General features: G+C 40.8%; 1 protein-coding gene across 2 annotated transcripts; it reads left to right on the forward strand.

Annotated features, from left to right (window-relative positions):
• The first annotated feature begins 1,794 nt into the window (after positions 1–1,794).
• On the forward strand, positions 1,795–12,143 carry LOC129653842 (tripartite motif-containing protein 64-like). Of its 2 annotated transcripts, XM_055583511.1 has the most exons (8): positions 1,795–1,965; positions 3,314–3,728; positions 4,219–4,314; positions 5,230–5,460; positions 6,050–6,072; positions 7,444–7,541; positions 9,182–9,233; positions 11,450–11,577. In XM_055583511.1, the coding sequence occupies exons 2-8, from the start codon at positions 3,318–3,320 to the stop codon at positions 11,454–11,456; spliced, it is 918 nt and encodes a 305-aa protein (XP_055439486.1). In that variant the 5' UTR covers positions 1,795–1,965; positions 3,314–3,317; the 3' UTR covers positions 11,457–11,577. The 2 variants fall into 2 exon arrangements, with proteins under 2 accessions (XP_055439486.1, XP_055439485.1); XM_055583510.1 differs by lacking the exon at positions 9,182–9,233 and having other exon boundaries at positions 11,450–12,143.
• Positions 12,144–12,690: the final 547 nt, after the last annotated feature.

A 12,690-nucleotide genomic window follows, 5' to 3' on the forward strand; every position in this document is an offset into this window, starting at 1 on the left:
CCTGTGGTCATGTATGGATGTGAGAATTGGACTGTGAAGAAAGCTGAGCACCGAAGAATTGATGCTTTTGAAGTGTGGTGTTGGAGAAGACTCTTGAGAGTCCCTTGGACTGCAAGGAGATCCAACCAGTCCATTCTGAAGGAGATCAGCCCTGGGATTTCTTTGGAAGGAATGATGGTAAAGCTGAAACTCCAGTACTTTGGCCACCTCATGCGAATAGTTGACTCATTGGAAAAGACTCTGATGCTGGGAGGGATTGGGGGCAGGAGGAGAAGGGGACGACAGAGGATGAGATGGCTGGATGGCATCACTGACTCGATGGCCGTGAGTCTGGGTGAACTCCGGGAGTTGGTGATGGACAGGGAGGCCTGGCATACTGTGATTCATGGGGTCGAAAAGAGTCGGACACGACTGAGCGAATGAACTGAACTGAACTGAACTGAACTTTCTCTACCTATTACGTTTTCAAGGGTCCAAAAACTTGACAGCACTTCATCAATGAATACAGGAAACTTCAAAAAGGATGTTCCAGATAACCATGTTCACGTATCTCTTGCCTTTCAGTTACTTGATATTGATCTACTATTTAGATTCCGTATATGATTCTTACAATTATTTGACCTAAGACAATTTTAATCTTTTTTGTCAATTTTTCCTGATTTTACAAATACTAAATATTCTTTGTGCAATGAATAGTATATTCAATTATAATAAAGAGAAAATTAAAAACCAGCAATTGCACTTTTGGGAATATAAAATCTTACCCTATTATGTTTTCAAAATATAAATTATATCCAATTTAAGCTTTCCTCTTTTTCTCAGACATTATTTCAATTTTCAACTCATTGAACTTCATTCCCTTCCCCTATTCCATGTCAGGTAAGGAGAAGTTCGCTGCGTTCTAGAGAACAAGCAGGCTTGCTGTGATGGAACAAGTGAGTCACTGCTACTCCTAGAAGGAAAATCAGAGTCCCTTTTCTCACTTGTGGGCTTCCCAAGTGGCGCTAATGGTAAAGAACCTGCCGATGCAAGACACATAAGAGCTGAGGGTTCAATCCCTTGGTTGGGAAGAACTCCTAGAGGAGGGCATGGCAATCCACTCCAGTATTCTTGCCTAGATTATCCCACAGACAGAGGAGTCTGGTGGGCTACGGTCCCTGGGTTTTGCAAAGAGTCTGACTCAACTGAAGAGACTTAGCACTCACACACTCTCACTTGTTACTGGTGAGATTACTGGTTGCTGGAATCAGGACTATCATATAGTTTGTGAAATGAAGATATGAAATTCAGTCCTGGGGAGTTCAGTTACTTCCAAACAACAACTTCTGGCTATCTTGGCCAGAGCAGTATGTGTATTTAGGGGGAGCTTGAGTACCCGGGTTGAAAAATAGAATGTGAGGGATTCCTCATTCTGAAGAAATATCTCCGAATGAATGCAGGCAAATTCAGCAAGGCAAGTAAATCTAGTGGGTGATAGGTCTAGATGGGTAGGTGCTATTAAAACTATAATATAGTTCATTAAATGGAGGTGTGAAATTTATACTTGGATAGTTTATTCCAAAACAAAAACTCCATGAGTTACAAAAGTGAATTCATGGTGAGACTTTTATCAGAGGTAGGATTGTGGCAACTGGATCAAGTAGGTTTCAAATGTTTGAATTAAATCATTGGCATCCTGATGTGTTTCCAAGTCTGCAAAATCTAATCATGTGCACCTATACCTTTTCATGGAGTTGGTAACCCTATCACTTGGAAGAAATGGGCGTGGTCACTGGAGAATATGAAACATCCAGCGAGAACCAAGTTCAGTCTTCTCTGGAGCCCTGAGCTGTGGTGTGTGGAGCTGGCTGAGCTGTGAAGACTTCTGAAAGCTTCTGCCACCAGCAGCGGAGCACCTAAATCCTGAACTGAATTTGAGAATTACCCACTGAAAAGGAGTGGAAACTTCATTAACCACAACCAGAGGTGAGTTCTGATCAAGGTACAATGAAATTCTGATATGTTCAGTTAAAAATAAAACCTTAATGGCAGTCCTGGACACAAAAGCTAGTTGTATTTATTCTGTCAGTACTATCTATGTTTCAGCACTTCCTCAAGCATTGATTTCATGTGGGATTTGCAGACAAATAACTTATTTTTGCCTACACGATATCAAGTAACCTCCTTATCAAATGTGGGTAAAAATAGAAAATTAGTAAATATTGTTGAGATGATGAAAGCAGTTAATCTATAGAAAAGGATTTAATTCAATGGTGAGAAATACTAGGCAACACATATTAAGTTCTCCTATTATTGTTTTAATATTATCATGGTCCTTGATGCTATCAGTCTACAAATGATTATATTCATGCTGACTATTGTTTCCTGATTATTGTGATACTTGAACATTCACCAGTTCAAAATATGACATGCTCTGATGATATGAACCGAATCCAGGAAAACTTGCTTTCCTGAACTAGAAGTGACATTTTTTTTTTTTCTTCTTTTTGTCTTGAAAGGAGCAGTTTTGTTATTTAAGCTGGAAGCAAGCTCTGCACTCTTTAGGACATCAGATTAAAGTCAAGATTGATTGTATGAAGTTTAAGTTCTTTGTAAACAAATTTATTTGTCTTTAGAAAAGCACTTCTGTCACTTTGATGATGGAAGGAACTGAGGCCATGAGGAGGAAACGAAGGGTGTGCTAGTGTGGCTTCCAGTCAGTGAGTCGTGGAGATCGAGGGAGAGACAGACTGAGGTTCTGTGTGTGCTTATGTCAGAGTCAGCTAATAAAATTAACTCTGAAGTCATCCCAACACTTACCCTCCGTTCTAACCTTTAAGGGACTTCCAGGGAGTTCCATGGTAAAGAGTCCACCTGCCAATGCAGAAGATGCAGGAAACATGGGTTCAGCCGCTGAGTTGGGAAGATCCCTTGGAGAAGGGAAAGGCAACCCTTTCCAGGATTCTCGCCTGGGAAATCCCAAGGGCAGAGGAGCCTGGTGGGCTATAGTCCATGGTGTAGCAATGAGTCAGACAGGAGTGAGCACACTCACACTAATCTTTAAGCTTCTCTATGTAATAATTTTAGTATGATTGAAATCCTGGTTTATTTGAAACCAAAAAGTTGCTAAGGATTCTTATTGTATTTCATCTTTTGTATAATAGTAAATCCAAGGTGTATACAGTCACCATTTCTAGGTTTGTTCTGAGGAGGTAAGCAAATAGGGAAATTAGAGTTCAAGACAGGACTCTGTCCAAAGGATTTATTTTTCCTGATGAGGGCAGAAGAAAGACTTTTTCCCTTACCCTCTCTTATTTCTTTCTTTAATTTTCAGAAACATGGATTCAGACACACTGCAGGTCTTCCAGAGTGAACTCACCTGCTCCATCTGCATGAACTGCTTCCTGGACCCCGTCACCATAGACTGTGGGCACAGCTTCTGCCGTCCCTGTCTGAGCCTTTGCTGGGAAGAAGGCCAGACTCCAAGGAGGTGCCCGGAGTGCAGGGGAATATCAGAGAGGCCCGATTTCAAAACCAACATTGCCCTCAAGAGGCTGGCTTCCCTTGCCAGACAGGCCAGAGCTGACCACGACCACAGCTCTGAGGAGCAGATCTGTGTGACACACCAGGAAGCCAAAGGCCTCTTCTGTGAGGTTGACCAGACCCTGCTCTGTGGGCCCTGCTCTGAGCACCCTGAGCACGCAGCTCACAGCCACAGTCCAATACACAGGGCTGCTGAGGAGTCCCGGGTAGGTGATGCCTCTCGAGCAGTTTGGGATCTAGAGACTCCTAAGTCAGAGAGGAAGACAAGGATGCTATGATGGTGATGGGGATGGAGATAGTGGAGGTGGGATTTCTGAACGTGGATCCTCACATATAGTGTGTCCTCTCAGTGTTGTTGCCCAATTGTCCACACGTGTGGAAATGCAGCATCCCGGGGGGCACCAGGGCCACAGGCTTCTGATGGGAGCTTGAGGCTTTCTTACTCAGGCTATTAGAGTCTGAGTCTCAGTATCATGGGACATGGATTCCATTATCTGTAAATTTCCCCCAGTTCTCTAGTATACAGTTCTATTCCTTGATATTCAAATATTAGCATCAAATTAATGTGGAAAAATCTGACAACAGCCTCCTAAGTCAAGTTTTCTGTGTAACTAATAAATGCCTTTTCTCATGAATAAGGGGATTAAATTTACAGTGTCATCTTCTGTGTCACTAAATCCTGTGGGTATTTTGCAGGAGAAACTCCTGAAGAGAATGAGCTCTTTATGGAAAATGAGAGAAGAAATCCAAATCAGTCTGAATGAGGAAGCTAACACAACTCAGTCCTTTGAGGTAAGAATAAAAATGTTCCTATTTATTTGTGTAAATATTGATGTAATTTTACCTTAGATTTTTTTTTAGGTCAATGTAAGTTCCTGTGAAAGGCTACTGGTCTCTTCCCTGGAGGAGTGGTTTCAAATGGCTGATCAGTAATTGCAATGAGAACAGGCTAATATATGCTAGTTCAAAGAATGCTAGTATATTACAAGACCAAGGCATGAAATGTATTCCAAGGCCACATTTTGAAGATTGGAAAAAGCCTTTTCAGACATGGGGTATAAGACGCATTGCGCTAACTGTGACTGTGAAGGAGAAGGGAGGAAGGGTCCTACCTAGAGGAAAACCGGTGGCTCAGGGGTAAAGAATCTGCCTGCAGTGCGGGCGCCACAACAGACCTGGATTACATCCCTGGGTTGGGAAGGTGCCCTGGAGGAGGAAATAGCAGCCCACCCCAGGATTCCTGCCTGGAGAATCCCATGGACAGAGGAGCCTGTTGAGCTGTAGTCCACAAGGTCACAAAGAGTTGTGCACGACTGAAGAGAGTCAGCATGCAGGAAAAAAGAAAATACATATATTCAAAATGAGGTTTACTTCATGAAAGAAGATTTAGAAGAATCAGAGAAAGGAACAAGAGAAAAACAAGACTCAGGTCAGAGAGGAAATAACTGATGGAGTAAGAACCCAGAAGAATCTTCCTTGGGAGACAGCCTGGGGTCCCTCAGATGACTTGATTTAAACTTGATTTAAAGGGAAAGAGATTAGGAATTCAGAGAAAGCATGGGCAATAAGGACCTGAAAATATTCAAGACTCTTTGAACGCATGTGGCAGTTTGTCAGGAACTTCCTTGATGACACTAAGGAAATAATATTTGAGGTTTTCTTTTGAATGTGAACATACGTAATGCTTTGCATCCACTATCTCTGCAGGACTATGTGGCCTTAAGGAAGGTGATGATCAAGCTTGAATATCAGAGGATGCTTCTGTTGCTCCGGGAGGAGGAACAACTGCATCTGGAGGCCCTGGAGCGAGAAGCCAAAGAGATTTGTGAAGAACTCAAGGAGAGTGTGTTCAGAATGTCTCAGTACAGAGAAAGTCTGAAAGAAATGTACAAAGAGCTGGCTGAGATGTGCCACAAGCCGGACATGGAGCTGCTCCAGGTGAGAAAGAGGGTCCATCCTCAGAGAGAAACACTCTTGTAGACGAGCGCTGTGATGCTGAAATATTACCTATCCAGACGGATGATTACACAATCAGCAAGATTCTGTGACCAGGGGAAAGTTAATTTTCTTGGAGTAAATCTCAGTACACATTCCCCTAAACCCTTGGCACTCTCTGTTATCCACTCTTCCTGAAGACACTGAAGTTCTTACTGTCATGAAGACAAGATATTTAGAACTGGTATCAATTTTAATGCAACCGATGGTTCTTTTTATGCAATTGTCTGGTTTACCTTAATTGTTACCATAAATGGTGAGATCACTTCCTGAAGACAGCAGTGGGCAGTGAGTGACACTGGAAACCTAGATGTTGCTGCAGCATTGTGCAGACCCTTCCTGCCCCCTTTCCTTCCTTAATGAGACCTGAGGAAGCCCATCATGTCTTAGGTTAGGGTCTGTTATGAAGATTGCTTCTGAGTGTTACTTAGAAGAGATTTAGAAAACTATGTCTTATTATGAAACAAGAATAGGAAAAGGAGATGGAAACAGAACTCTAATGATTAACATGATTTTTTTTTTTCCTTTGCAGGGCTTGGAAAATGTGCTGGAAATGTGAGTATACACTAATGATTTTTGATTTCTGAAACATTTTTGTCTTTTTGATGAAGTGGGCCCACAGTTCTTGCTTGGGACCTGGGGATTGATTTCAGGTCCTCCCCCATATCTAAAGCCCAGAACAGGATCCTTTATACATAATACCATGTTATTCACAGATAACTAATACACATGCTCCTGTACACTTTGTCATCTCTAGACAACTTTACAACATATACAGTATAAAGTAAATGCTACATAAGTCATTCCCTGGTATGTGGCATTTTCAATATTTACATTTTTGGAAGTTTCTGGAATGTTTTGTGAATTTTTTCCACTCAGAAAAAAAGCAAAGGGGAAGGAAGTTTACACTGGGAATTTGGGATTGACTGTATTTGAAACATAGTTAGAATAGTAGCTCTGATCCTATGATAAAATAAAGGAATAAATAAGCAAATACATAGCCCAGAATGTACAGATTGAATCCATGTGTGAATCCACAAGTAGAGAACCCTAGCATATGGATTACCAACATTGTCTTTTTGGCCATTGTCTATTTTATTTCAAAAGAATTTCAAGGATTTCTGACCCTTGGTCTCAGTAGTTTCCTTTTCATTTGACTGCAATCAACTATATCTGAAAACCTGCTGACATTCTGGGCTTTGTTCCACCTACTCAACCCATTCTCTCCAGCTTGACCACAATAAAACTTAGAGAGGGATTTTTCTAAGACATCACAGAGGAAGCACCTATCCTAGTGGATTGAAAGGTGAAAAAGGCATGAAAGAGGCATATTCCCTACCATGAAAAGAGACTATGATTTTGTTAATACTGAGTAGCAGTGACTCAGCCTGTTCCATCACAGCAAGCGCCCTGCACACAGGACCTCACACAGAGCACCTTTCTGCTGCCCACTTCTAAGTGAGATGTTCAGGACCAGGACAGCCAGGTTGGACCTGGGTCACTTTGCTGGACTGACAAGAGTAAACATGTCTGGTCAGTGAGCACTTCTGTTTAGACACAGAATGCATCCTTGATGACTACTTTGTGAGTGAAGTCTCACAGGCTTAGCCTGAGTTTTTTGCTCTCTGTAAAATACCCAGGATCTTTGAATCGATGGAATTGAGGAAGGGAATGAAGTTTAGTGAGTGCAAATTTGGAATATTGTCTGAGAAAAATGGGGAAAATGAAATTTGATGTAATTTCTATTTAGTAAAATATATGGCAACATTTTTATATTCTCAAATGAGTAGAATATATTATATATGCAAATCACCAAAAGTAGGAGAATCCTGAGAACATATGGGATCCTGTGGTAAAGTCTGCTGTTTTGCCATGCTCATGTGATTAGCCCTTGGTCTTGACATGGAATCGATGTCCTTTGTACAGGACTCATCTGGCACAGATACAGAAGCCTCAGCCCGTGAACCCAGAGCTCCCTTCCTGGCCTGTCTCTGGATTTCTACACATGCTGAACAACTTCAGAGGTAAGAGTCAGCCTTTTGGTGATCAGGACTACATTTCATTAGAGCTTCTTGGGAACGACCCTTCTTTCATTTATTTCTTTTTTTTTTTTCTTTTTTGGTTATGAAGGTGGTGCATAAGTTCCTGAAGTTGCTAACACCTTTTCTACCTCTATCAGTTCAGTTCAGTAGCTCAGTCTTGTCTGACTCTTTGCGATCCCATGGACTGCAGCATGCCAGGCTTCCCTGTCCATCACTAACTCCTGGTGTTTAGTCAAACTCATGTCCACTGAACCAGTGATGCCACCCAACCATCTCATCCTGTGTCGTTCCCTTCTTCTTTCGCCTTCAGTATTTCCCAGCATCAGGGACTTTTCAAATGAGTGAGTTCATCACATCAGGTGCCAAAGTATTGGAGTTTCAGCCTTAGCATCAGTCCTTCCAGTGAATATTTAGGACCAATTTCCTCTAGGATGGACTGGCTGGATCTCCTTGATGTCAAAGGGACTCTCAACAGTCTTCTCCAACACCATAGTTCAAAAACATCAATTCTTCCATGCTTACCTTTCTTTATAGTCCAAGTCTCACATCCATACATGACTACTGGAAAAACCATAGCTTTGACTAGATGGATCTTTGTAAGCAAAGTCATTTCTCTGCTTTTTAAAATGCTGTCTAGGTTGGTCATAAATTTTCTTCCAAGGAGCAAGCAACTTTTAATTCCATGGCTGCAGTCACCACTGGCAGTGACTTTGGACCACACCTGCCTCCCCCAATAGTCTATCACTTTTTTGTTGTTTCCCCATTTATTTCCCATGAAGTGATGGGACCAGATGCCATGATTTTAGTTTTCTGAATGTTGAGTTTAAACCCAACTTTTTCACCCTCTTCCTTCACTTTCATTAAGAGGCTCTTTAGTTCTTCTTCACTTTCTGCCATAAGGGTGGTATCATCTGCATATCTGAGATTATTTATATTTCTCGCAACAGTCATTATTCCAGCTTGGGCTTCATCCAGTCAAGCATTTCTCATGACGTACTCTGAATTTAAGTTAGATAAGCAGGGTGATAATATACAGCCTTGACTTATGCCTTTCTCGATTTGGAAACAGTCTGTTGTTCCATGTCCAGTTCTAACTGTTGCTTCTTGACCTGTATGCAGATTTCTCAGGAGACAGGTAGTCTGGTATTCCCATCTCTTTAGAATTTTCCACAGTTTGTTGTGATCCACACATTCAAAGGCTTTGTGTATTTAGTGAAGCAGAAATAGATGTTTTACTGGAACTCTCTCTCTCTCTTTTTTTTTTTTTTTCTGATGATCCAGGAGATGTTGGTAATTTGATCTCTGGTTCCTCTGGCTTTTCTAAATGCAGCTTGAACATCTGGAAGTTCAGGGTTCAAGTACTGTTGAAGCCTGGGTTGGAGAATTTTGAGCATTACTTTACTCGCGTGTGAGATGAGTGCAGTTGTGCAGTAGTTTAAGCATTCTTTGGCATTGCCTTTCTGTGGGATTGGAATGAAAACTGACCTTTTCCAGTCCTGTGGCTGCTGCTGAGTTTTCCAAATTTGTTGACATGTAGAGTGAAGCACTTTCACAGCATCATCTTTTAGGATCAAATAGCTCAAATGAAGTCCATCACCTCTACTAACTTTCTTTGTTCGTAGTGATGCTTCCTGAGGCCTGCTTGACTTTGCATTCCATGATGTCTGGCTCTAGGTGAGTGATCACACCATCGTGGTTATTTGGGTCATGAACATCTTTTTTGTATAGTTCTTTTGTGTATTCTTGCCTCCTCTTCTTATTATCTTCTGCTTCTGTTAGGTTCATAGCATTTCTGTCCTTTATTGTGCCCATTTTTGCCTGAAATGTTCTCTTGGTATCTCTAATTTTCTTGAAGAGATCTCTAATCTTTCCCATTCTATTGTTTTCCTCTATGTCTTTGATTGATTGCTGAGGAAGGCTTTCTTATCTCTCCTTGCTATTCTTTGGAACTCTACATTCAAATGGGCATATTTTTCCTTTTCTCCTTTTCCTTTATGTACTCGTCTTTTCACCGTTATTTATAAAGCCTCCTCAGACAACAATATACCTTTTAGCTTTTCTTTTTCTTGGGGATGATCTTGATCACTACCTCCTGTACAGTGTCATGAACCTCTGTCCATAGTTCTTCAGGCATTCTCTATATCAGATCTAATCCCCTAAATCTATTTGTCACTTCCACTGCATAGTCACAAGGGATTTGATTTAGGTCATACCTGAATGGTCTCATGGTTTTCCCTACTTTCTTCAATTTAAGTCTGAATTTGGCAATAAGGATTTCATGGTCTGTGCCACACTCAGCTCTCGGTCTTGTTTTTGCTGACTGTATAAAGCTTCTTCATTATTGGCTGCAAAGAATATAATCAATCTGATTTTGATATTGACCATCTGGTGATCCATGTATAGAATCTTCTCACGTGTTGTTAGAAGAGGGTGTTTGCTATGACCAGTGCGTTCTCTTGGCAAAACTCTATTAGCCTTTGCCCTGTTTCATTCTGTACTCCAAGGCCAAATTTGCCTGTTACTCCAGGTATTCCTTGACTTCCTATTTTTTTATTCCAGTCCCCTATAATGAAAACGACATCTTTTTTGGGTGTTAGTTCTAGAAGGTCTTGTAGGTCTTCCTAGAACTGTTCAACTTCATTTTCTGCAGCATTACTGGTTGAGGCATAGACTTGGATTACTGTGATATTGAATGGCTTGCCTTGGAAATGAACAGATGATTCTGTGGTTTCTGAGACTGCATCCAAGTACTGCATTTGAGACTCTTTTGTTGCCTCTATAGTCAGATTATAAACACCAAGTCTGATGTTTGCCACCTGTAATTTCCTGAAAATGCAAAATCAGATACACACACACACACACACACACACATATGACATAGGATGAGCAAAGGGAGAGCAACCAGGTTGTTACTGTGATTATAGAAACAGAATATTTAGTTCTGTGAGTGACCATCAATATGTTGTTTACTCAGTTTATTTCACTCTTGAGCTTAAATTCGTCATTGCTGCTTTTAATTTACTGTATGGGCTTTCCTGGTGGCTCAGATGATAAAGAGTCTGCCTGCAATGCAGGAGACCCAGGTTCGAGCCCTGGGTCGGGAAGATTCCTGGAGAAGGGAACGGAAATCCACTCCAGTATTCTTGCCTGGACAATTCCATGGAAAGAGGAGCCTGACGGGCTACATACAGTCCATGTGGTCGCAAAGAGTAAAACAGGACTGAAGGACTAACACTTTCACTTTCACTTCATTATAGCTACATTTATTACACATTGTACAAAGAAGATTTATTATTTCTAAAATTAGGAATAAATGACAGAAAAATTGAAATGGGCTTTGGCAGAAGAATTATAATGCTCTCAATCTTACAACAACTTTAAGGCAAGGGATGCATGAACACTGTCAGTTAGAATATCTTTTTTGAAGCTTCCAAATTATTCACAGATGGATTTCTATCAATTCTTTTGACCTTTGAAAATGTAATAGGTACAGATTATACCCCCATAAGTGTCCACGTGATAACAAGGTGCCATCTGCAGTTTCCATAGTATTAAGTACAAAGGACACAAGAAAAGTTTTCTAATATAAGAATCAATGCTTTTAGATGAATCCTAAAGTAAACTATGAAGAGATTGACCTAAGTCAGACTTCACCCAGTTCATGATATATGTCTTTTTTTAAATTTTCTCTTTGATTTGATGTACTTCTGTATGCCACAGAGATAGTAATAACTTTTATTCTTCAGAGAAGAGTCACTCTAACTCCCTTTGCTGTCTTTCTTTTGATTTCCTTGGAGAAGGAAAATTAAAAAGCTTATTGTGTAGAAAGCCTCTGCCTCTCAGAGACATGGAAATTCGACTGGCTAACACAGTTTTTACTCTTTCTGCAGTGGATAATGTTCTGAGTCTGACAACGATCGTTCACCATGCGATCCTCGATGATGCAAGTGCGCTGTTTGAGGATGACCACCCTGATGCGTCCAGACAGCCCCAGGGCGGGTCGTGTGTTGTGTCCTGGGGGGCTTGGGGCTTCACCTCTGGGAGGCATTACTGGGAGCTGGATGTGGCCCAGTCTTCCAGCTGGGTTCTGGGGGTCTGTAAAAGCATCTTCACAAGCGATACCAGTATCAGTATTGGTGCTGAAGAAGCATTATTTCTGTGTTCTACAAAGGTGAACAGTCAGTATATTCTGTCCACCACCTCCCCACCCTTAGTTCAGTTTGTGAAAAGGCCTCTGGGTAAGATTGGTGTGTTTTTGGATTATGACAATGGAACTGTGAGCTTCTATGATGTTTTCAGAAGTTCCCTCATATATAGTTTCCTTCCTTCTGCCTTCTCCTCCCCTATGATACCTTTCCTTTGCCTTAAATCTCCATGAATGGTCCATTTTTTGGACCATTATTGGGGCTTCTTTTCTGGGGATATTGCTGCCCTTCACTTCATGGGAGGCCACAGGATACCTGACTGTGTCCAGCAGCAATTGTTATTTAATGTAACATGGTGATTGTATGTTTATAAAATGGAATAAACATGTTGTATGCATAAATCTGTTAATTAAATTTTAATAAACATTTATTATGGAGCATTTCATAGAATATAGTCAATTGCTTTTGTTTTTAAAATAAGGATTACTTTAAACTACATTTATATACCACAAAGATCACTACCTTTAAACTACATAATCAATGGTTTTTAGAACTATACAAAATTATAAAACCAGGACTATCTCATTGTGGGACATGTGCCAGACCTCCAAAAGGAACCAATGCCCAGTACCATTTACTCACTCTCAGCATATACCATCTCATCACACTCTTCAGCAAACTTTTCTCAAGTTAGTAAATATTTTTACTATTGAGGGAAATTCCTGTGACAGTTCAGATAGGTCTCATCTTATTTCGTATTATTGTTACATTCCCACTCTCCGTGCAGTACTCAGAACAGAACATAGAACTGTTAGGTCAGTCAGTGAAGAAACACATGAATTAAATAATTCATATAGACAAAAGCCCCAGAAAATCGTGATGGTGTGATCACTCACCTAGAGCCAGATATCCTGGAATATGAAGCCAAGTGGGCCTTTGGAACTATCACTACTAACAACGCTAGTGGAGATGATGGAATTCCAGTT

This window comes from Bubalus kerabau, chromosome 5 (genome assembly GCF_029407905.1).
Source record: "Bubalus kerabau isolate K-KA32 ecotype Philippines breed swamp buffalo chromosome 5, PCC_UOA_SB_1v2, whole genome shotgun sequence".
NCBI lineage: Eukaryota > Metazoa > Chordata > Mammalia > Artiodactyla > Bovidae > Bubalus > Bubalus kerabau.